General features: G+C 60.5%; 1 protein-coding gene across 1 annotated transcript; it reads right to left on the minus strand.

The window, feature by feature from the left end:
• Positions 1-136: 136 nt before the first annotated feature.
• PIAS4 (protein inhibitor of activated STAT 4) lies at positions 137-24466 on the minus strand. Its single transcript, XM_059918757.1, has 11 exons — positions 24381-24466; positions 18926-19352; positions 7977-8061; positions 7233-7274; positions 6859-6949; positions 6607-6735; positions 6402-6507; positions 3717-3790; positions 3466-3626; positions 1309-1439; positions 137-972 (listed from the first exon to the last, which is right to left on the minus strand). Exons 1-11 carry the CDS (start codon positions 24405-24407, stop codon positions 704-706), a joined length of 1542 nt encoding a protein of 513 aa, XP_059774740.1. The 5' UTR covers positions 24408-24466; the 3' UTR covers positions 137-703.
• Between the last annotated feature and the right edge of the window lie 128 nt (positions 24467-24594).

Genomic DNA, 24594 nt, shown 5'->3' on the forward strand with positions numbered 1-24594 from the left:
AAAATACCAAGTTATTGCACTTTCAAAAAATACAACACATCTGTGGCTAAACCCTCCCCGGCCCCCCACGCCCCGCCCCACCCCGCCCCCCACTGCCCGGCCCCGCCCCCCGCCACCCCCCCCCCCACTCCATGGCTTCTTGGCTAAAAAAAAAAAAACAAAAAAAAAACGCTCCCTGCTCCCGGCTCTCAGGAGAGGACACGCTTGCAGAGAGAGAAAGCAAAGGAACAGACGAACGTCAGAGTCGGGGGCTGCTGCCGGGGGAGAGGCTGTCCTCCCCGCGTCCCCACCGCCCGGTCCCTCGCACCAGCTGGAATGGTCGTCCGGGGGGCGCGGCGTCCTGGGCCCACCCGCCCTTCCCAGGGTTGGCTCTGACTTCGGGCTCCGACTCCGGCCGGGGAGGCGGCTGTGTGGGTGGCTTGCCTTGTTTTTAAGTTTGATTTTTGTTTGTTTTTCTTTTTTTTTTTTGGACTTTTTTTTGTCGTTTTACTTTTTTTTTTTTTAATCCTCCGATAGGAGAGTCCAGAGGTACAGGTGCCAGGAGCCAGGCAGGGAAAGGGGTGGAAAAACAAAATGAACAACAATAAAAAGAAAAAAAAAAAAAAATCACTCCTCCCGCTGTGCCCGAGGCCCGCCTGCGCCCCTCTGCGTGGTAAGCACCAGGAAAGTCGAGTGTCCGGCTGGTCGCGGCAGTGGCCAGCGGTCAGCAGGCCGACACCAGGCCCTTCTGGAAGGGGCAGCGGCGCTTGGGCCGGGGGCCCTCCTCGTCCTCGTCCTCGTCCTCCTCATCCTCGTCCTCCTCCTCCTCCGAGGACGACGAGCTGTCCAGCGTGAGGTCCACCACGTCAGCTCCTGGCTTCCCGTTCTCCACACCTCCCGCCGTGCCGCCCCCGCCGCCCGAGCCCCCAAGCGCGCCGCCACCCCCGCCGTTGACGTTGGGGGTGGATGGGAGCCCATTAGCATCCGAGGTGCCTGCGGAAGAGAGACAGGGACACATGTTCAGGATGGCAGGTGACCCGCAGAGCAAGGAAATCGAGGCCGGCGAGGGGCGGGGGCAGCCTTGTGCAGCAGCACACCTCGGAGGACGGGGCGAGGTGACCTGAGGCCACCGGCTCCCGCGCGCTCTGGATGGGGCCCGGCACACAGCAGGCGCTCACTAACCGCCTCAGACGCCCCGCTCCAGGGGGATCGACTCCACCGGGACGGTGGCGTTTCAGATAAAAAGGCCACGCGGTGGGATAGAGTCAAACTCAGCAATCGGCAAACTCCGGGAACAGAAACTCGGGCAAAGCCCGGCTGAGGCCTCACCGAGCACAAGGATGGGGCACTGGGGGCTGCAGCTGCGCTCCTTCTCGGCGCGGATCGGGCACCACGAGCCGTCCACCAGATACTCGATCTCGTCGGCATCCTCGCACTCGCTCAGGATCTTGGAGAGGAGCCTGGAGGCGGGAGGAGGGCGTGCTGACTCCTGGGCCCCACCCTGCTCCCCTGGCCGGGGGTGGGATGCTCGCCGAGCCACTTCCTGCTCTCCAAAAGTGGCTTCAGGACAGCACTGGCCGCACCTGCTGACCTGAGGTTCGGGGCGGGGGCCCATGCCAGGCCGGGAGCAGGGACACACCAGAGCCCCCAGCGTTCGTTCAACATCAACACTGCACCTGCCTCCAGGTGACTCTGACCGCCTCAGTCACGATCACACAGGAAGGAGGCCTTGTCCAGGACACCCTCTGTGGCAGATGGGGCCCCTCCCAGCCCCATCACCATAGTATGAATACAGCTCTGCCATAGTACGGCAGAGGGTCACCACAGTATGACTACAGCTCTGCCTGAAACATACTTTGCACTTGGAAAACTCCTACTCACCCTCCAAAGCCCTACTCTACGGCTCCTCTTCTCCAAGCAGAGCACAAGCAATAGGAATGTCTGTCTCTGGCTTGGTCCTCCCATCCCACACGTCCAGCTGGGAGTTCCCTGAAGGCAGGGTCTGGGATGGAGTCCTTTTGGGGACCCGTAAATCACCCAGCTAAGGGCCAGAAACCAAGTGGCAGAGCCTTGTGGAATAAATGCACGACTCAAGGACCCTTCCCCCAGGAAGCCTCCCTGGCTATACCCAGGCCGCATGGGCTGATGGAATGGCAGTCCGTGTGCAGCACAGTCACACTACCCAGCCCCAGCCCCGTCTGTCCCTAGAGCTGTCAGTTACCACCACCCGGGCCTGAGTGACCTGCTCTAGGCCTGTGCGGGGGAAGGCGGGCCCCGGGCTGCACAGCTGCCAGGCTGGGAACAGAGCTGCCATTCAGGCCCAGCCCTTGTGCCGGGCCCCAGGGGCCTCCTCACTCCACCCCGAGGCTGGACAGCGTTGGGGTGGCTGCTCGGCTCCTCCGGGGAGGGCACCCAGGCTCAGAGCTGGTCAGACTGGGTTTGAAGTCCTTGCCCGGCTACCTGTGAGCTGGGGGCCTGGGCTAGTGGCCACCCCTTCTGAATCTGTCTCCTCATCTGTAAGGTGAGGATGATCAAGGTCCACCTCCCTGGACGGCTGGGAGGGAGGGCTTCTGAGACCTCGAGCGCAGTGACCAGAGGGAGACGAGTGCCCGACCGTGGGGACAGTTCACACGTGGCCACTGCAGGTCAGGGCTACCCCCTTCCCCGTGGCACACACCCCAGCCGCGCCTCAGTCATCGTGTGCGGGCGGAGGCCATGCAGTCGGCGGTCCAGGGCTGCCCCATGGTCCGCTCCTGCCTGGGCCACCAGGTTCCCTTCCCCAGCCCCGGCTCTGGGGACAGAAGTGGGTGTGGCTGGCGCCTGGCAGGAGCCAGTCAGTCAGGTGCTGGGCTCAGTTTCTGGAAACTTAAGACCAGAGCAAAGTTTCCCTTTTAGGGAGAATGGCCTTCTTCCCCTTGTCCCCCCTGCGGCATGGGGAGGGCCTGCTGGTTAGGCTCAGGGGACAGCCTGGCCGCACGCTGGTGTCACCTCGGAAAGGGCCCAACAGAAGGTGGTCAGAGTTTTGGGAAGACGTGCGTCCCCTTCACCTTCCTATGTGGAGGATGTGACCAAGCCTTTGCTGAACGCCACTTGAGAAGCAGCTCCCCGAGTGGTGCAATGGGATGGAAGCTAGGGGTTCTCGGGTCCCCGTTTTACACGGGGGAGGAACAGACTCACAAAACGCAAGGTGACGTGGGGAGCAACAGAGGACCTCGTGGATCTGGAGCCCCACTTCTGAACCCTAAGCTACGCCATTGCCACCCACAGAGCAAAGGCCCTGACAAGTCCCCAGGGCTGACACCCGCCTCTCTCTGTAGCCCAGGGCTTGCAGAGCTGCCACAGGGTGCTGCTGGGCAGCCTGGAGGCCCCAGGAGGCCTCAGAAGCTGCATGGCCCCGCTCCTCCTTCCAGAGGCCCAGACAGGCAAGGGGCCAAGCCCAGCACAGCCTGGCAGGCGGCGGGGCCCCCGTGCACCCCAGCGACTCACCCATCGATGATGAGCTGGTCGTAGGGGGCTGGCTTGTCGCACACCGGGCACATCCAGGTGGGCTTCTTCTCGTTCATCTGGAGGTAGAAGACGGCGTCGAAGCACTGCAGGTGTGCACAGGTCTCTGCGCGGCAGGGCACTGACAGCCGCATCTTCACCAGCTGCGCGGGTGGGAGGTGACGGGTGTGAGTGGCCGCCCGGCGAGCACTGTCCACCCAGCCGCTCCCACAAACCCGCGCGCCCCGACTCACCGGGCAGATGAGGGAGACCCGCACGCCGGTGGTGGCAATCTCGCTGTCGGGGTCCAGGCGCAGCTTCTCTTTGACTGTGGGGAAGGGGCGGCCGGTGTCAGCGGGGCCGAGGGGCAGGTTTTCCCAGCAGCCAGAGATGCTCGGGAGGGCAGCAGTGAACACCCTCAGCACCCCTCGCCTCAGCCAAACACGGTGAGCACCCCATGTTCACCTCCCAGGACGATGAGACACAGGCTTTAGCTCCAGGACCCAGGACTACGAGGAGAATCTATGTTAAAAAAGCCCTGGGCAGGGACATCCCCTGGTGGCGCACTGGTTAAGAATCCGCCTGCCAGTGCAGGGGACACGGGTTCGAGCCCTGGTCCGGGAAGATCCCACATGCCGCGGAGCAACTAAGCCCACGCGCCACAACTACTGAGCCTGCCCTCTAGAGCCGTGAGCCACAAGTACTGAAGCCCGTGTGCCACAACTACTGAAGTCTGCGCGCCTAGAGCCCCTGCTCCGCAACAAGAGAAGCCACCGCAATGAGAAGCCGGCGCACCGCAAAGAAGAGTAGCCCCTGCTCGCCGCAACCAGAGAAAGCCTGCGAGCAGCAACGAAGATCCGAAGCAGCCAAAAACAGAAAAAAAAGCCCTCGGCAGCAGCCATTTTATTTTTGACAATAACCTAGGTGCACAATGAGGAGGGCCAGCCCCCCAACAAGACCGCCCTTCTCTGGAAAGATCCAGGCAACAAAGAGCTGCCGTAGGCCACCTGCTGTGACTGTTAGCTCTGATGAAAACCGCCAGGACCTCCCGCACCACTCCAAGGGCTGGGAAGCCCCAAGGCCAGGAGAGCCCCACCAGGGACCCTCCGAGGGCGGAGTGAGCCCACGAGCACAGCTCCCTTGCACCGTCTGAGTCTGCTTCTCTAACAGATCAGAAGACAGCGGGCGCCCACCATAAAGCCACCGCACGGTGAGCCCACGAGGTGGAGGAAAAAAGCCTGGAAGGAAACTGGCCCACTGCAGCCCTGGGGATGGGCCTGCAGGGGGCGCAGGGAGGCTGGCCGACCAACCTGAGAGGGGCAGCGGTTCAGCTCCATCCGCAAATGGCTCGGGACCATGCCTGGGCCCTGCAGAGTGGAGGGCACTCGGCTTGGACGATGGGACTGCCCTTCCCTCCTTGATACAACGCCTGCGCCCCCTCCTCCAGAGAGCCTTCCTCCCCCTCCCACAAGGGGTTGAGGGTGACCTGCCAGCTTGGCCTCCCACCCCCTCAACGCCCCTACTGTCCTCAGCCACCCTGTGGCTCCCATCTCTGGCTAACAGGTGCAGATAAATGGTAGACCCAGAGACCCTGGCCCCTCAAAAAGACCCTGGGCAGCTGAGGACGGGTGCACTGCGTTATCATGCTTCAAAGCAAGGCCTCGGTCCTCCTCTACCTAATAGAGGGAGGGTACGTGCAGCAGGAAGGGTTCAAGTGAGACAGAGAACAGAACTTCCAGGCTGCAATCAGACAGCAACCCAGCAGGCACGATGCCCAGCCTGAGCTGGCTGTGGGAAGGAAGCTGGGGGCTTGCTTCAGAGGGGAAGTCCTGCCCGCCCCAGCAGGGGCCCGGGCTGTCCCGTGAGCCGCGACATATGCTGCCGTGGCCCTTGCACTGCCCCAGGCCTTGGCTCCAGGCCGGTCACGGAGGAGTTAAGCCAGGCCTCCCCATGTCCGTCCCCACCCTGGGGCCCACGGGTGCCTGGATGAGCCCTGCCCAACCCTGCGCCAATGCCTGAACCTGCCAAGCGGGCAAGTGGGGGGGGGGGGATCGAAGAAAGGGCCATTTGAGGAAACAGGCAGGCGGCAGGGCAGGGTGCCTAGGCTGAGGTCCTGGGGTCACAGAGCCCTAACTCTGCCACGCTGGCCTCAGTGTCCCCACTGGTCAGACTGGGACGTGGCCAGGCCCCACTGCCCGGATCCACAGTGAGGATGGAGTCAGAAGGCACCCTGCAAGGGCCTCCAGGTGACCAGAGAGGGAACTCCTGAGCCCCCGCTGTGTGGTGGGCAGCCCCCCGGGGCAGGACACAGGAAGGTTCGATCTGCCCGTCTGAGTGGCTCTTCTGGGGTTTTTTAATGCTCTGTGTATCCCCACCCCCTTTTTTCTGGTTCTTAAAAGTACAAAAAAGAAAAAAAAACAATGGTCTCAGCATTCCCGGCCAGACCCTCATCATCACGTGTGCCTCCAACTGGGAATCCATCCTCTGCTCCTGCTGAGCGCTGGCCCCCGCCCCCTCCCGGTGCACAGCCGCCAGAAGCACCCGCCTGGAACACTGATCACCTGGGGTCTTCCCCTCCCCGCAAGCCCTCCAAGGCTCCTCGCCCACCAACCCCGGCTCTCCTCGCCGCATTCACGGAGCTCGCTGGGGGCTTTCGGCACACCCAGCTCGTCCCTGCCTCAGGGCCTTTGCACTGATGGTTCGCTGCCTGGCTCCCCTCCCCCTCCTCCTTCTGCATCCTCCAGAGACCTCCCAGAGCTCCCCAACCACCAGGGTGATGGCCAGACGGGGGAGGTCCAGGTCCCCCACAGGCAACAAGCTCCTGAGGACCAGGCCTGTGCCTTGTGCCCAGCAAACTGGGTCAGCAGTGATGGAGCCATGGCCACCCCCAGGGACCGTGGGGAGCCCCACCCAGCAGTGCAGAAAGCCCCGGGGCTCACCCAGTGCCTTGCACAGCTCCGGGTGCTTGACCCCGATGGTCTTCAACCTCTGCAGCAGCTCTGAGGAGGTCAGTTGCCGCACCAAGTACAAGGCCACGGAGTAACTCTGGGGGTGGGGGAGGGGAGGGGAGTCAGCACTGCGCCAATGGAGGTGGGGTGGGCAGGGGAGGGAGGGCAGAGGGAGGGAGTTCCGGGGCCTGCTCACCTTGCCGTAGTTCCCCCAGGTGACGGTGATGCGGTTGGTGGCCGAGGACAGGTACATGAGGTGGGTGAGGTTAATGGGGCGGCACGGCCTCTTGGGCTCCACTCCAGGCTTGTTCGAGGGGTAGTAGCCCTGGAAGCAGACACCACGGCTGTGACCATCACAAGGTGTTCCATGTGCCCCCCCCCGCCCCACTCTGTACTCTCTGCCTCGCCCCCCGCAGCGGATCCAGGGCTGCCAGGGTGGCCCACTCACCGGGACCGAGCAGTAGCTGTGGTTGACCTTCACGGCGATGTTGGGTGGGTACTGGTCTTCCTGAGGGCTGCTGGTGTCTGAATAGCAGATTCTGCAAGGACACCGGGGACCATAGGGCCACGGGCACCTCGGGCAGGGGAGGGCCCGCTGGGAGGGGCGGGGAGGACAGATGGGGGGCGAGGGTGGAGGTGACAGGACCCGCATCTGGCCTGAGTGGGGCTGCATGCTGGCGTACCCACGGACAAGGCCAGATAGCGGGGGTGTGTGTGTGTGTGTGTCTGAGAGGGTCCTGGGGCCTCCCAGAGTGGGGGAGGGGAAGGTGGGCAAGGGTCATGTCCCCACCCACCCCGGGGCCCGGGCACACCTGGGCTTACCTTAGGACGACCTGCACAGCCTTGACCCCGGGCTGCAGTTCTCTGTGCGGGGGGAGGAGGGGAGGGTCAATGGCAGGAGAGCGCCCAGCAGCCGCCTCTGACCCTTCACCGGGGGGACCAGCCAGACGGACTAACCCACTACTTCCCAAGGCGACTGAAGGCCAAGGGTACTGCCTAGAGCGTTCTCTCCTGCCATTTACTCACGGGTGATTTGGGCAAATGACCGCCTCTCTCTGGAAAATGCGGGGCTGGTACGGGTAGTAAGAGGGTTGGTGGGTGTGGGCCTTGTGCCCGAGAACCGGCGGCCCTAATGGTGACTTCTGTCTCAGCTGGAGATTGAAGGCCTCAGAGAGCAGAGTCAGAGCCCTGGGACCAGCCTGCATCCCTCATCTGCTCAGCGGGGGCGGCTCTGCCCCCAGGGGACACTGGGGATGTCTGGGGACATTTGTGGTGGTCACGACTGGGGGGCTCCTGGCATCAAGGGGGTGGGGGCAGGGATGCTGCTCCACACCCCACAGAGAACGCCCCGACCCTGATGTCCGGACCAGTGAGGGGGCGACCCTGTAAAAGGGGGACGATTGGCCCACCTTGGGGCTGTGGGTCAAAGGTGGTGAGAGCGCGCGGGCCCTGAGCACGGGGTGGGGGCCACCCTTCCCCGCCACGCCAACCCCAGGGTCTGCTGCGGGCCTGGCGAAGGCTGCCCTGGGCTGCCCCAGCGGCGGGCAGGGGGTGGGCACAGTGCACCTGGAGTTCCGGATCAGCTCCACCTGTCTGGGCGTCAAGGCAAAGATGCACGGGCTCTCCTGAAGCTTCTCGTTATTCTGCGGAACTGGAGACAAATTTGGGGTCAGGGTCACGTCTGTTCCCTGGCGAGGGTGCCGACCACGGTCATTCCTACAGGCCTGGCCCTCTTCAGACTGGGAAGTAGGAAACGGGAGGCTGAGCCCTACCCAGGTGGGATGGATTTGGGGGATCCTGCCCCTTCCTGGGTAAGGAGAACCACAGCCCATGGTTCAGGGAGCACTCGTGCCCCCCCATGTCCCCCACTGAGGGCCACTAAGGGAGCAGCAGCCTCTTCAGCCCTCCGGGGCTCAGGCATCTACTCAAGAGGACCGAGAACTGCTCGGCGGGGGCAGAAGAGCTTTGCTGGGCCGGCAGGATGCAGCACACCAGGCCGCGTGCCCTCGGGCCAGCCACTTTCTCCAGGTCTGTGAGACGCCAGCAACAACTCTGTCCCCAACTCCCAGGGCTGTTCTGGGCATCTGGTGAGCCATGTGCCCAACCATGCAGCATTCGGCCCAGGCCCCGCACGGGCTCAGCACGGCACTGCCAGAGGGAATGGGGACAAGTTGAACAAGGTCCTGCCTCCGGCACTCACGGGATGGCCAAGGAGATACGGAAGTGAACCGGCAGTGAACCTCCAAGTGCACAAAATAAGAGTCACAGAGCAGCCTGGCCTGGCTCACAGCAGGAGGTGTGAGGAGGGCAGCAAGGACAGCACACACACAGCCCTGCTCGCCATCATGGAGCACTGGGTGCAGAAGTCGGGAGAGAGTCTGCTGGGGACGGAGACCTTGGTAGTGAAGAGCCGGCTCTTCACTCTCAGTCATAACTGTACTGAGAACCCCAGGCAAGATCAGAAAGCACTCTGAACTGAACGAGAAAATACAATACTCCAAAACTTGTGGGAGGCAGCTAAAGCAGTTGTGAGAGGGAAAGCTATAGCTTTAAATGCTTCTATTAAAAAAGAATGAAAAGGGTTTGAAATGAATGATGTATGCTTCCTCCACAAGAAGCTAGAAAAAGAAGCCCAAACTAAAAGCCAAAGCCATTAGAAGGGAGAAAATTAAAGATAAAGATGGACGTCAATAAACCAAAAAGCCAACAACAGAGAAAACCAACAAAGCCAAAGTTCTTTGATACATACCTAGCTAGACTGAACGATAAGATCGTGAGAACACAAACTATCATGAATGAAAGGTGGACATCAGTACAGATCCTATAGCCTTCAATAGGGGGCTGTAACTTCATGCCAATGAATTTGACAATTTACATGAAATGAACAAACTCTTCCAAAGATGCCAACTATCAAAACTGGCACCAAAACATATGGAAAGTTTGAAAAGCTTTTTATCAGTTAAAAAAACTGAACTCATAATTAAAAACCTTTCCACAAAGAAAACTGCAGGTCCAGGTTGGTGGATTCAATCAGACGTTTAAGGAATAAACCATATAAACTTTATATAAACTCTTCCAGGGAGTCCCCTGGTGGCCTAGTGGTTAGGATCCTGGGCTTTCACTGCTGGGGCCCAGGTTCAATCCCCGGTCAGGGAACTGAGATCCTGCAAGACGTGCGGCACGGCCAAAAACAAATAAATAAATAAACTCTTCCAGAAACTAGAGGAGGAAGGACACTTCTCAACTCATTTTAACTAGGCCAGCATAACCCTGCTTCCAAAACCTGACAAAAATGCATCAAGAAAGGAAAAACACAGCCGAATATCCTTCATGAACGTGGATGTAAAAAATCCTTAACAAAATATTAGCAAACAGCCAGGGCCCCTGGGATCTGGCCCTGGAATGCAAGATTGGTTGAAAACCTCCACACATCCACTTAAAGTGGCTAAAATGACAAGACCAACAATTCCAAGTGTTGACAAGGACCTGGAGCAACCAGGACTCTCTCCTGGGGGTAGGGGTGGTTGTAACATGCTACAGACACTTTGGAAAACCGTTGGGCAATGACTAGTAAAGTTAAACATACGCTTACCCTGTAACCAGCAATCTGCTGTTAGCTATTTCCCAAATAAATGGAAGTACGTCTACAAAAAGACCTGTGCAAGAACGCCTGGCTAATTTATTCCTGGCAGCTCTAAACTGGAAACAACCCAAGTGCCCCACAACGGAAGAACAAATGGACAAGCTGTGGTACATTCATACAGTAAAACTTGCAGTCCACGCATCGACACAGACGAATCCGAAGCCCCAAAGCTGAGCCAAAGAAGGCAGACGCAGAGAAGTACGTGCTGCGTGTGCGTTATACCAGCTTCCTGAACAGGCAAAACTAATCTACGGTGATAGAACTCAGAACAGAGGTGGCCTCTGGGGGTCGGGGGAAGGCAAGGACTGCCTGGGAGGGGGGTCCCTCGGGAACTTAACAGTGATGGAAATGTTCTGTATTTGGTGGCATTGGGGTTACTCGGTCACATGCATTCGCTAAAACTCAAGTTACGCACTAAATATCTGTGGATTTCATTGTATGTAAACTATACCTCACTGTTTAAAATTTTAAAACTACACTGAGAAGTAGTGATCATTCTGTAATGAATAAAAATATCAAGTCCCTGTATTGTACACCCGGAATTAATATTGGATTGTAAGCAATCATACTTCAATTTAAAAATAAATTTGATGAAGCCAAAAAAAAACCAAAACCAAAAAAAAAAAAACCTACCAAAACTAAACAAGGGACTTCCCTGGCAGTCCAGTGGTTAAGACTCCATGCTCCCAATGCAGGGGGCCCGGGTTCGATCCCTGGTCAGGGAACTAGACCCCGGATGCAGCAACTAAGAGTCCACATGACACAACAAAGATCCCGTGTGCTGCAACTAAGACCCGGCGCAGCCAAAAAAGGAAGATGGGCTCCAGGCCCCACGTGGAGGAATACTACGCTCCCGCGAACACAGGGAGTCACGAATCAAGCAGCTCTTTATGCTCCGACAGAGACTAATCCCTAAGATGGTTTTAAGTGGAAAGAGCAGGTGCAGAGCAGTGTGTACCTCAGGCTGCTATTCGTGTAACCAAAACCAAGGAGGGGGTCTGTGCAAGAGCCGCCTCTGGGGAGGGTGGGTGCCAGAACTGGCCACTACCGCAGCCCTGGAGCCGGGGGAGGTAAGGCGTCTGCTCTTTTTATACTGCAAACCCTTTAGGACAGCGGTGGGCAAACTGTCCCTACAAAGGGCTGGAGTGTATTTTCAGCTCGGCAAGCCACACTGTTTCTGCCTCTACGTCCCCACTCTGCCTTGTACCATGAAAGCTGCCGGTGAGGGCGAGCACGCGCCCGCCCAGTGCGGCCGGGGTGTGGGGCTGCCAATAGGGAGCACACGGCCCTGGTCGGCCCACCCCTGCTTCAGAACCTTCTGAATTCCAAAGCGCCGCCTCGGGTAGGCTATTTAAAAAGCAAACACAATTTGAATTTAAAAGCAGCTCGGGCTCAGAAGCCAGAGCTCCTGGGCTGGGGTTCGTACCCCAGCTCTGCTCAGCCACAACCCCCATCCCCACCCAAGCCTGTGCGCCCTCCACGCAAGGGACCAGTTTCTCGGGGTTCATAGTGCCGGGGCCGGAGCTGGCGCTCAGGAAGAGGTGGCTGCTGAAACCGCCACGCTGCTGCCGCCAGTTCCTGCTCGTTGTGGAGGGAGGGCTGGTCCCTCCGGAGTCCCGGTTGGGGCCCTTGAAAAGGGCCGCTTAATTGGAGGGCTGGGGTGCACATAGGCTACCTGCAGATGCGCCCAGACCTGCCCGAAGAGCCCCGGGCAATTATTTATGGGGGGAGGGGGTCTCACAACATCTGAGCTGGGCCACCAAGGCTGGGGGGGGGCGTGTCAAAAATACTCCCCCACCCCACAGAGTCCCCTGGGAGGCAGGGGAGGGGACGGCCCACCCGCCAGCCAAGGAGCTCTTCCTGCAGAAACCGCGAGAAGCGTTGCCGAAGAACTAGCTCCGGAGTCCCTTTCCCGGAAGGACTCCTATTTCTAGGTGAGCCTGCTGCGGAGGCAGGGGATGCATTCCGAATCCCGATCTTCTGCTGGGCCACCAGCCTGGGGTGGCCGACTGTTCCCCCAGGAAGCCAAGTGGCCGGTGGGAGGCCAGCTGCCAGCTCAGCTGGGACACAGTGGGCAGGGGTCCCCCAAACCCGGACCTGGGCCATCCACCACCAGGGGCAGCCTCACCCTTCCAGCTTCTCAGGACTGAGATTCTGGCGGCGTCCGTGACCCTCACCCTCACCCCCACTATCAGCTCCCTTGGCCAATCCTGTTGTTGAGGACTTCCGAACGCGCCCAGGGCGGTCCCTTCACCCCCAGTGCTCATCTGATCAGTATGAAGACCCCTTGCCGGTCTCCTGGCTCCCCCCGGCTCTGGGCTTCGGGAGAAACTCTGTCCCCAGCCCTGGTAGCCTTGATTCCACCGCAGCCACCCTGGGTGCCTCCTTGTGCTCCCCACCTGCCAAGAACATACCTCGGGGCCTTTGCACTCGCCATCCCCTCTTCCAGAACATTCCTCCCCCAACCATCTACACAGCCCTGGTGTTTTAAGCCTGTGCAAATGCCACTGGAATGAAGCCTTCCCCGAGTGCTTGTATCTAAAAACTGCACCCTCCACCCCAACCCACCAGCGACGCTGGCACTCCCCACCTCCTTCCAGGCTCCATTTTTCTCCCAAACCCTCACTTCCTAAGAATTAACACAATTTTCCCGTGTCTTTGGTTCGTCGTGGACACAGAACCAAAACTACCTCTACTGTCACCCATGCTGCACAGCAGGGTGGCCATGGGGGCCCCATGCCAGGCGGCTTGGGGGCTGGGATGAGGTACACGCCCTCCGAGCCCCAAGCACACCCAAAGGTCTCAGCCTCAATGCCTCTCCGGGACTAAAGGGAGAACCCCTGCCCCAAGGTCCTCGGGGAGCTGCAATCCCAGGAGGAGCCAGTGGACCAGGGACTCAGACCCCGGGCTCAATCCAAGACCCCGACAGAGGGCCTGGCACACGCAGGCGGCTGCCAGACAGCCTTGCAAACTGTCACCAGGGAAGAGTATTTAATGACCTCAGCAGGTGCTCACCACGTACTGGGGCGGGGTGGGGGGGGTGTTTTGACAAACCAACAGTCAGGACACACCACACGTTCGAGGTTGCACACGCAGACAGAAGGCAGCAGCGGCAAGGACAAGAGCGTGACTTCTTCGCTGTTAACCAGTGTTTTCTATGATGAACACGTATTTTTACAAAAGTTTAAATAGAAAGAAAAGGAGATTTTAAGAATTCGATCGGGGGACTTCTGGTGGCGCAGTGGTTAAGATTCCGTGTTCCCAATGCAGGGGGCCTGGGTTCAATCCCTGGTCAGGGAACTAGATCCCACATACATGCTGCAACTAAGAGTGCGCATGCTGCAACTCAGGAGCCCCTGCCTGCCGCAACTGAGACCCGGCGCAACCAAATCAATAAATAAATAATAAAGTTTTTTTAAAATTTAAAAAAATAAGAGAATTTGATCAGCTGGGACTTCCTCCACTGGCCTGAAGCCCTTCGGCGGGCAGCCCCTGCCCCTGGGCCCCCGAGGCCCCCTGCTCCAGGCTGAGGCCTGGCCCCAGTGGTGATGGCGGGGGCGTCCTGGAGGAGGCGGGAAAACAGGTCCCCCAGGCTGGGCGCAGGGGCCTCACAACAGCAAGGGGTGGGCGGGTACAAGCCCCAACTAAGGGCTCTGGGTTCGAATCCCAGCTCCTCCATTCACGGGGCGAGGAACCCGGACTTCCTGCTCGTGGGGTTACGGGAGGAACAAGCACTGAAGGAATGACTCAAAGTCTTTCTCACTGCAGCCTTCAGGCTGCTCCTCATCTCCAAGCCTTTGCTCACCTACCCCCACCTCACTCTGTCCTCTGGATGCAGTGGGGAACAAGCCAGTCCCAGGCGATCAACAATGCCAGGGTTGGGAGCAAGGCCCCGGAGGAGGAGACAGTGGTAAGGAGAGAGGGATGAGCTGTAGATCAGGCGATGGGGCAGGGAGGGCCATGGGGGTGTCTGGGGAAGAGTGTGACATACAGAAGGAACAGCACATGCAAAGGCCCTGGGGCAGGACCAAGCCTGGAGTGCTGGAGGAGGCTGGAGCAGAGTGAGTGAGGGTGAGGGTTAGGGTTAGGGTTAGGCCAGGTGAGAGAGAGGAGGTGAGGGGAGGGAGGAGGAACGTGACCAGCCTGCTATTCTAAAAGCTTCTCCTGGGGACTTCCCTGGTGGTCCAGTGGCTAAGACTCCACGCTCGCAACGCAGGGGGTCCGAGTTTGATCCCTGTTCAGGGAACTAGATCCCACATGCCACAACTAAGAGCCCGCATGCCGCAACTAAGACCCAACACAGCCAAATAAAAAATTAAATACTGAAAAAAAAGTAATCATCTTAAAAAAAATAATAAAAAATTTAAAAAATTAAGAAAAATAAAAGCTTCCTCTGGCTGCTGGGGGTAAACTGTGTGGGGAAGACACCAGAAAGGAGGTTGGGCAGATTAAAGCCAGGGGCGGGCAGAAAGTCAGGGGGATCACAGCAGGCGGAGGTGAGCCACCTCTGGCAGGACTTGGGGTGGGCTGGAGGCCTTGCCTGGGACAACCTACACGCCCACCTGAGGGCCCCCTCACAGGTAATGCTGGGTGCTCCCCAAGGCACCCACCTGCTGCAGAGCTGACGGAGCCCCTCCCACCACCACGGGCAGGGGAGGCCCAGCCAGCCCAGTGGGTCAGGCCACCTGCCCCTGATGCCACAGACAGCCCATGGGCCTGGTGGGTACCACGCTGGGCTGTGGGGCGGCAGGCAGGCCTGCCGCAGGGGTATTATCCACCTCAGAAAGGACGCGAAAGAACAAGACCTGGGAAGCCCTCAGGACAGCCCAGTTGGTCCCCACCGTTCCCTGTGCCCCACCGTTCCCCGTGCCCCACCGATCTTGGTTTTTCTGGCCTCTGCCACCCACGTCCAGGCCACTCTCCCTTCCCCAGCCTGCGGCACACCACACTCTGGTCACAATGGCCTCCATTCATGAGCTCTCTCACCGCCGGGACTCTGCCTGGAACACGCTCACCCACCCACCCCCTTTGTCTGGCTTAATTGCTACTTATCCCTTGGGTCTGGATGGGATTGTGACCTCCTCCAGGAAGACTTCCTGACTGCCACCTCCCCACAAATGCACAATAAGGGGCTCCTGGTACTGACAGTGCCCTCCCCCCACCCCCGCCCCTGGGGAACCCTGCACTCCCTGACCAGAGCATTCCTCGCCCGTCACCGTTTAATCACCTCTAGGGCACCTTCCTGGCAAAACTCGCCAGGTCAGGGACCCCACTACCTTGCTTGGGCAATACCAGCCAAAGGGCTCGGAGCCTGAATGAGGGACGTATTGATACACTGGCCCTGCCCAGTGGGGACAGGGCTAGACCAGTGGCTCTCCACCAGAGTCAGCGCCGACCACGTCCTGGGGCATGAGGAGAACTGGGGGGCAGCCTGCTCACCCTGCTGGGCCACGGGAGTGGTCCCAGCCCACAAGGCGCTGGCCACAGGATGCCGGGAGCCTCGAGGAGCAGCGGTGGGCCAGGTCGCGTTTCCTTCCTTCTGCCCGTGGCGAGCCTCATGATGGTACCTCGTCTCCCCCACGCTCCCTGGCCCTGAGGTCTGGGCCTCCCAGAGTGGACACTCAGCCTCTGCCTGCTGACACCCCAAGTGGCCAGGCTTAGGGGACCCTCCGGCCATAAGAGGGTTGAGCCCCAAGCAGCAGTGTTGGACCTGAGACTGCATTCCCAGTCCCTCTGAGTTCTGCTGTGGGTGAGCAGCGAGCGCCTCTGCCCCCGGGGTGCCTGGCCCAGATGGCTGGGCTCCCTGTCCTGAGAAGAGGTCTGAGGTCCAGAACCTTCGTGTGGTTCAGAACCAGGGCTTTCCCACAGGGAAGCAAAGTGCCAATGGCGCGGGGAGGGGGTCAGAGGAGGGAAGATGGCTGAGCACGCGGCCCCGGAGTCCCTTCCCTCAGGATGCCGTGTGACCTTGGGCTAGTCTCCTGACCTTTCTGGGTGCCAACCCCCAGTCCCCGCTGGAGTGGATCATCTTTCTCCTAAGGTCCTTCCAGCTCCCAGTCTGTGGCTCTATTATTCCCCTTCCCTCCCCCAACCAGAACATTCCCCTCCACGTGATTTATGTCTCCTGTCTGCCTGGCGCGGTCTCCATCCCGGAGCCTGCCGGCGGCTCTTCCGGGGAAATAGGACCAGACTGTTTGGGCCTCATTTTGGTTGGCAGGTCATGACCAGGGGTGAGGGGGAAGGGGAAGCTGGCTAGAGCCTCCTGAGGTGGCTCCTGGGCAATGCCAGTGCTGCAGAACTCCCCGTGGGGAGGCGCCCAGGGTGAGGGGTAGGCGGACAGAACTGCTGGTGCTGGAACAGCAGGGACCAGATGGCTTCAGGGCCACCATCAGTGCTCGATGAGGCCTCCCCCAGGAACCCGGGCAGCCCCTGGGGAGTCCCTGAGGAGAGGGGAGTCTCGGGAAAAGGGTACATCTTGGGAGAGGGGCAGGGGAGTGGGTGGGAGCAAAGGCAGGGTGGGGTCGGCCTCTTTGTTCTGAGCCGAGAGCAGAGTGATTCCTGGTGTAGACAGGGGAGCAGACTCTCCCAGAGATCAGGTGACTGGGGTCCCTGGGGGCTCAGGGCAAAGTGATGCATTGTGGGGCGGGAATGGTTGCATGTTCGCGGGCAGGAAGGAAGCCCATGGTCTGGGCAGGGGAGGGAGACTGCCGGCCCTGAGTTCAAAGTCACCTCCAGTCCCAGGCCCCCGCCCAGCGCCAAGCCCGCCTTGCAGCCTCCCAAGCCCGCCTTGCAGCCTCCCTGTAAAAACCCAGCCTCCCTGATATAAAGATCGTGCTGGAGTCCTTAGGAAGGAATCTGAATCTTCAGCTCGACCTCCAGAACCAGCCAGCCAGCCAGGCCTGAGACTCCAAAGCCTGCGGGTGGGGTGGGGGGTTTGGGGGGAGGGGGATGGGTCCTGGCATCTAGAGAGAGGTTGCGGGGAGCAGAGACAGGGAAGGTCATCCTGGAGAAACTCAGGAAGGGGCCCTGGGTCCCCAGTGCTGCCATGTCACCCCCACGATAGGTGCTGGTGAGCCAACCTGCCCCCCACCTGGGGGCTGGCGAGAAACCCCTCCTGACTCCAGAGAGAAGGCAGGGGAGGGAGGAGCCCCGGGCCAGAGTGCGGGGCCTCAGACCCCAGGGCCAGGAGCACCTGAAGCACTTTCCTCCACCTCCTACAGCCTCACCTGGAGCCGCCGTCCCTCCCCCTCCCCCCACCCAGGGCAGGACGGAGGGGGCTGGCAGGCGGGGCTGGAGCTAAAGCCTGTGTGCAGACAAGGGCCCCCTGGCCGAGCAAGGCAGGCCGCTGGGTCAGCAAGGTTGGGAGGGACTGAGCCGCGTGGCCAAGGGCACGGCGGGTGGGGGCGTGGAGGGACCGTGACCTCGGCCACAGCACACAGGGACCGACTCACGACCAGGGCCCACTGTGACGGACGGCAGGACCCACAGCGTGGGTAGGCTGGGGGCACCCCGAGGCTCCGAACAAGGGGTGCTAGAAGGGAACCTCCACAAGGGTGGGGGGCTCTGTCTGCTCCCTGCTGCACCCCCTGATGGGTGCCCACCCAGCAGGTGCTCAGGTATATGCTGTGTGACTGGGTGGGTGATGAGTGGCAGGAGGGGTCTCCAGGAACACTCAGGCACCTGGTAAAACCTGAGGGGTGACAAGAGCCCCATCGTATTCCACTCGCTCTCTGGAGCCCTGGAGGCCCAGGAAGCTGTGGCTGGTTGGTGTCCTGGTCCCAGAGCTCAGGGCAGCATCTGAGGCTGAGTCCAGGCTGACACCCACTCCCAGCCCTGTCATCAGGCTGTCCGGAGTGGGGGGATGGGGGGGGCTGCTACAGGCCTGATACACAGCAGGCCTGTCCCTCAGTCAACGTAAGGACAGAGAAAAGAGGACGAGGTTCCCCGGCATCATCTCTCTATCCGCGCTGCACCCCACCTCTCAGAGGCACACCTGACCATGTCCTCACGGGCCGGCCCGTGTTGACAGGCCTGAACCCGCTGACCGAGGTCACTCCCGCAGGCTGCCTACTAGGAAACAGCCTTCCGCGGGGGGGCGGGAGGGAAGGTCGAACCTCCAGCCCCTTCGCCACCAGGAGTAAGACCACAGAAGCCAGCCTTGCAGGTGGCCCCCAGTGCCCCCGCCTCCTGGTGGTCCAGCATGGTGGAGCCCTCGCCCACGGTGCACCAGAGTTGGTTCCTCTGACCAGTGGAATGTGGCAAAAGTGAAAATATGCCACTTCCAAGCTGAGGCTGTGAGAGAGCCCTCAGCTTCCAGTGGGGTCATGCACTCACACAGGTGCACACGTTTTCTCTCTCCCTCTGTCCACCACAGCACCCCCGCCCCGATCATGGCTCCGGGGGAAGCGAGCCACCACACCATGCTGGGAGGACGCTCAATCAGCCCCCAGAGGCCCAGGCGGCAAGAACTGGGGTTTCCAGCCAGCAGCTGGCAACCACGTGAGTAAGCGCCCCGCCCCTAGCCCCAGTCGAGCCTACTGATTAGGCAGCCCCCAGCTGACAGGTGGACTGTGACCCCCCTGAGCGACCCCAAGCCAGAACCACCCAGCCAGGCCGCTCCCAAGTTCTGACCTTCAGAAACTGAGGTGTCGGCTGTTTCAAGCCACTGGAATTTGGGGTAACTTGTTACATGGCAACAAGTCACTAATTCAAGGACCCCAAGGTGGCCCCTGTGCTTCCTGGGAGGGACAAGCCCCCCTCAGCCCCTCGGCCCTTGCTGCTCCCCAGAAAATGCTCTGGGTTGGCTGCTTGGCTGGCCTTGGGCGCTGGGAGAACTCAGAAGGTGGGGCCGCCCCCAGGGGCGGCGGGGACTCACCCAGCTCGGTGGGCTTCAGCAATTCATCCAACATGTTAAAGAAGGGCAACTTCACCAGGCGCACTTCTGGCTTGAGGGTCTTGGCAGGCAACCGTCCGAGTCCGTTTAAGTACTTCCCGTAGAGCACGGGGTAGTCAATGTTGGGGCCCGTGAGGGGAGTCCTGGGCACCGAGCTGGCCCGCTCGTAGGTGGAGTGCATGGTCAGGGGGTCCAAGGGCCGGTGGGGCTGTGGCACGGGCTCCGAGCTTTTCTTGGCGTAGCGTGTCTCGTAGAGCTCCTTGATCTTCTTGAACAGCTCGGGGCTACAGTCAAACTGGACCAGCTGGAGGGCCCGGGTGACAAGTTCGTGTTTAAGTCCGCTCTTACTCCGGCCGACAAAACCCAGGAGCATCTGAAGATCAGAGACTCGGAAACTCATCACCATGTTCTGGGGAAGAGCAACCACAAACACACAGGTTCAGAGGGACACGCTGCCAGGGTGAAGGACTGCCTGGGCCAGCTGGGGGGAAAGTGAAGTGATACCCTGCTAGCAGCTGGCCGGCCCGGGGCCCCCAGGAGGAGGAGGCGGCAGCTTCTGCCCCAGTCCCACCGGCCCGGGCTTGGTCCCACCTCCACGCCTGTGCTCAGGCTGCCGCCTCCCCCTCCCCTGAGAGGCCCCCTCCCCGCTCAGCCCTGCTCCCCTCCTCCCCCTCCAACCTTCCTCAGCATATCACCAACGCAGCAAAAGCTCCTCTGACTGACCCCTCCCCACCAACTGCTTCTATTTTAGGTCCTCTTTTCCCATCTTCAAGCCTGAAAGCATCCCCAGGGCAGGAACTGGGAATCTTGCTTCTCCATAAACAGCCTCAGCTGCTCTCCAGCCGAGAACTCTGATGGCCTCTCTGACCCTAGGCCTCTTCGTCAGGGAGGACGGCGGGTCCACCTCATCGGGATGTGGGAAGGACCAGATGAGGCGATGCACGTAAAGCAGAGTGAGCGCTCAACCAATGTCGGCCACAAACACATTCTCCCTTTGGTCTGGAGCACGGTAGCCACCGCTTGCTTAGTACTGAGTCACCTGCCGGGGACTGAGCTGCGCGTGTGATTATGCACTTAACTCTGATCCTTCAAACACCCCTACCAGGTTGGGGTGAGCTCCAGTTACAGACAAGATCCAAACCCGACTCTGAAGCCAGGGTGGCTCCTCTCTACCAGGCTGCCCCAGCACCGACTTATTTCAGCTGAGCACTGCCGAGGCCGTCAAAGCGTCTGCTGGTCCCCCCCGCAGGCTTCCTCCCCTTGGCGCTGTGGACACTGGGGCCGTCCCGGGCATGGTGGGGTGTGAAGCAGCATCCCTAGCCCCGCGCACTCGATGCCAGAGCTCCCCCAAACCCCAGTCGTGACAACCACAAATGTCCCACAGACATCACCAAATGTCCCCTGGGGGGTAGGATCAGCCCCAACAGAGGAGCGCGGAGATCCAGCAGCCACAGAGGCTATGAACTGACCCGTGGCAAAGTGATGACTGGCCATTATTACCTGGCAGGGCCCCTCCAACGAAATCAGACCAAATACAAGAGAGCAGTGGAGCCCAGTGTTTTCTGTGGGACTGGCCGGCAGTGGCCTGCCCTCCGTGACCCTCTGCGCTCCCCGATAAGCTACATAAGCAAAGTATCCTGGAGGGATGGGCCAGCGGGGTATGGGGGCCACCCATGCCAAGTCCTGAAGCTGACCTGTGATGAGTGAAACGTGGTGGGAAAAAGACACTTCCGGGGGGGGATGGAGAAAGAGAAAGTACAAGCGATGACAGTGGACATGGAAAGCTGGCGAGCCTGGGGCAGGACAGCACCCAAAGAAACCAATAAATCACTTAAACTCAACTAGAAAAAGTCTGATGGTCAGAGGTGGGCGGGACCCCTGCCAGGCTGGTTACGTGCCAGAAGGCGCTGCTGTTTTCGGGCTGTCAAAGAGTGAGCTGTGGAATCTGATGGTGGCTCCAGGACTCAGGAGCCCTAGGTTCAAGCCCAGACCCTGCCCTAGGTTCCCAGATGACCCTGGGTCCGCTGTCAGGCTTCTCTGCACTTCGGACAAGGTGGGAACTCTAACGTTCTTTCCAGCTGTACGGCGCCAGGCTCCTGCTGATGGCAGAGAGGTCTGCCGGGCCCAACACGACACAGATAAAGGTGCGGGGAGGCCCCATCCTGCCTGCAAAGCCTCGAGGGGGAGGCTTTTCCTGCTGCAGGGTCTTTCTCCTACTCCTGCACTGCAGACGGGGAGCGCCCACCAATGCCAGGCACAAGGGCCTTCATGGTCACTAACCTCACAAGGACTGGTGCCCATTACACAGGTGAGAAAACTGAGGCTCTGAGAGGCAAGCAGCTGGCCCAAGGCCTCCCCGTGCATCCGCGGCAGGGCTGGCAGTATTTGGACTCGGGGCCATCGGGCTCCTGAGGCTGCTTACTTCCACTCACACCCAGCTGCCTGGGAGCCCCTCACTCCCCAGCACACCCACTGCTTGGGGGCCTAGCAGTCTGCTGGCTCTCCGAGAGTCTGAACACTTTTGAAAACAAAGAGGCTTTGCCTCCCTCGGCCTGACTTCCTACCTTGAACAGAGAAGAAAGGCTTGCAGACAAGATGTTTCTTCTGGAAGAGCCCCAAGGCGCTCCAGGGGAGAGGCAATGTCATATGGAAGCTGACCGCCCACCATGGAGCCAAAGGCAGGTGGGCCTGGCCTTTTGGAGTCTGACCACAGCACATCTTCCTGCCCCTGGGAGCCCCTGCCCCTACCTACCCCTTCCACCAGGTTGGGGCCATCCGGAGCCGCCTCATGCACGCGCATCCCGGGGCACACCCCTCGAGCTGCCATATGTTCATGACTCGGATTTCTCAGCAGCTGCCACCACCGAGGAGCCTGCCCTTGACACTGGGAGGGAGGGGAGGCCGCACAAGCAGGGTGCAAACGTTCAGGAAGAAGCCCCAAGTGCTGCGCAGACCACTTCCTGCCGTGGCTTCATCCTGACCCGCCTGCCCCTCAGATCTGTGTTTATAAACAGCTCCAGGCCCCAACGGCTTCCAGAGCCTCAACTCTGGGCTCCTTCGGAGCCGTGTGGAGAAACAGCAGCTGCGCTGAACTTAACAGGGGCGCCTCTCTCCAGGAACTAAGAGCTCTGTGCAGAATGCTACACACCCTCTCAGGGAGCTCCCAGACCACTCCCCCACCACACCCCCAAGCCCCTCTCAGGGAGCTCCCAGACCACTCCCCCGCCACACCCCCAAGCCCCTCTCAGGGGCCTCAGGTTAAGAGTCTCAGATTTCCAAGCTTATCAACAAGCCCCTCGCTCTCCCCTCAGACCAGCCCATCCTGCACCCCAAAAGACAAAGTCTCCGGCTCGCGCTACAAAAGGCTGGGAAAGCGCCTAAAAGAGGGGGACATTTCAATGACATGTAGGCACTCCACAGTGACAGCAAGGGACTGAAGGAGAAAGAAGGCTCCCTAGGATGGGAGCAGGCTGGGCTCACGAGGCTCGTGTTTTAGAGCACTTGAAAAAAGGTCAACTTGATCTAATTGGGGAGGGGGGCCCCAGCCACTGGAGGGTCAAGTAGAGTTCATCAGATCATATTTCAAGGCCCTGGATGATATAAGAGTTCAGATCCTACTCTCTGGCTGGAGTGGGGGCAGGCGCCCAGAGCCACAGCCCCACAGCGGCCCGAGGAGGTTAAATTTCAGGGCTCCAGGGGACTTCAGGCCGCAGGTTGCTGCCTTGGGCTGGCAGAGTTCAGACCTCTGCATCTCTAGGGCAAGTCTCAATTTCTCAAAACTCCGGAGAGGGGCAGCCATGTGTGTGATGCAGGTATACGGAGCGGGCACTCAGGGGTGAATGGAGACTAATACCCTATAATCACAGAACCTTGAGGGCTGCATTTCAGATCCCAGTGGGAAGGGAAGGGAGATGTAAGGAGAGGGAGGAGCAAGAGAAAGAAAACATTTACAGGTCAGGACCCTGGGGAGGGGAGAGCAGCAGGGGGAGGGGGCGGTGCCTCGGTCCTGCAAGGTCCGGTCCCCCACCTCCCTGGGATCAGCGGCCTTGAGTAAACTTCTCCGGGAAGAACCCTAGCCTAGTCAGGGGCAAGGGTTCTGGAGCCTCACCTCGGGGAGGCATCTGGGGGAAGATACATCCCCAGGAGAGGGATGCTCCCAGCTTAGTCCCAAGAGGGTTAAAAGGGGCCCCAAGCTTGGAGAAGAGGTGGCATCTATGGGATGTGGAATGTGGACCCCAAACAGGAATACGGGGGAGAAAGACTAGAAACTAACCACCAGCGTTCCCCAGCGCCGGGAGCCCCCAGCTGTCCCGTCACGTGATCGCCCTCCTAACTACCCTACCCTGCAACCAGCCAGGGACTCTCCAAGGATCGACGTAAGAGACCGGCAAAAAGAGAAGGGTGCCTCAGATGCCAGAGCTGGGATGCATAAACAGATCTAAAGCAGGGGTTCTGGGGGCTGTGTGGGAAGGGAGTGTGATCTGAGCAGTAGACTCACGATGGGGTAGAGTATAAGGGAAGCAGACAAGGTTCGGAAATGGAGTCTGATCCTGCGAGTGTGGGGTCCAGAGACCCCAGGAACAGAGTCCAAAGCAGCACAGATGCTGTCCTGAGGGTAGAGAGGGAGGAGGAAGACAGAGCCCAAGACCCAAGACTGAGAGGAGAGAGTTATTAGGAAGGCACCGACACAGGGGCCAGGGCTCCATCCCATTGGGGAGGGCAAGCTCAGTTATCGCCGCGCGCACTCCGGGGTGAAGAGGGTGTCGGGAGGGGGGCGGGGCTCTGGGATCAGAGCGGGAGCTGAATATTGGCTCCAAACCCCAGCCTAGGGTAGAGACCCCAAGAGACACAGTGTTTGGGGGCGGTTCAGGACCCCAGCTCATCACCCCGTATGGTGGAAACGGTGGCAGAAAAGTCAGGGGACCCTTCTGAGCAGGAGTCGCCAACCCCAGCCTGGTCAGCTAGGCGAGGAGGCTGAGACCCAGATGCCAGCCTACTGTACCATGGGGGGCGGGGAAGGCGCAGACACTCCCCCAGGCCAAAGAGCGCCGAACTCGAGGAGGGAACGAGCAGTCCAGCCAGTCATGCTGTCCGGGGGGACCGTGCCTCAAACTGGGAGGCGCGGCCCTGTGCCCGTGCTTAGGGAGATCCAGACCCCAGCCGCTTGAGCTGGAGGGAGGAGAACCCAACCTCCCACCTGGGGGCCGAACCCCTGGCGCGAAAACTGGGGTGAGGTTTGGGGGGCCCCGCCCCCGGCCTCCCCGCGCCCCGCCCGCAACCGGAGCCCCGGGGCCAGGGGCTGGCGAGGGAGCCGGACGCCGAGCCGCGGGGGGGCCGCACTGTGGGGCCCCGAGCGGAAGGCGCAGACCTCGGCCGGCCGCCCGGCCCCCGCCCCCCCGCCCGCCCGCCCTGGCCGGCGCTGCCGCCGCTCACTCACTTTGGCCTCCACCAGCTCCGCCGCCATCTTGGCCACCAGCGTCCCCCGCGCCGGGAGCCCCCAGCCGTCGCGTCACGTGATCACCCTCCACTCGCGGGCGGGGCCGCCGCCGCGGCCAATTAGCACCCGCGCGCCCTCCTCCTCGGGGCGCGCGCGACTGCGCACTGCGCAGGCGCGCGCGGCCACCGCCCGGGCCTCGGGCCAATCAGGGCGG

This window comes from Balaenoptera ricei, chromosome 3, assembly GCF_028023285.1.
Source record: "Balaenoptera ricei isolate mBalRic1 chromosome 3, mBalRic1.hap2, whole genome shotgun sequence".
Taxonomy (NCBI): domain Eukaryota; kingdom Metazoa; phylum Chordata; class Mammalia; order Artiodactyla; family Balaenopteridae; genus Balaenoptera; species Balaenoptera ricei.

Excerpts from the sequence above, each read along its gene's own strand:
- PIAS4 (XM_059918757.1), bottom strand. The coding sequence starts at position 24,407 with ATGGCGGCGGAGCTGGTGGAGGCCAAA. Across the intron at positions 6,950-7,232 it reads GCTGTGCAGGTCGTCCTAAG|AATCTGCTATTCAGACACCA; the intron begins GTAAGCCCAGGT and ends GTGTCCTTGCAG. Across the intron at positions 3,791-6,401 it reads GGAGCTGTGCAAGGCACTGG|TCAAAGAGAAGCTGCGCCTG; the intron begins GTGAGCCCCGGG and ends CCTTCCCCACAG.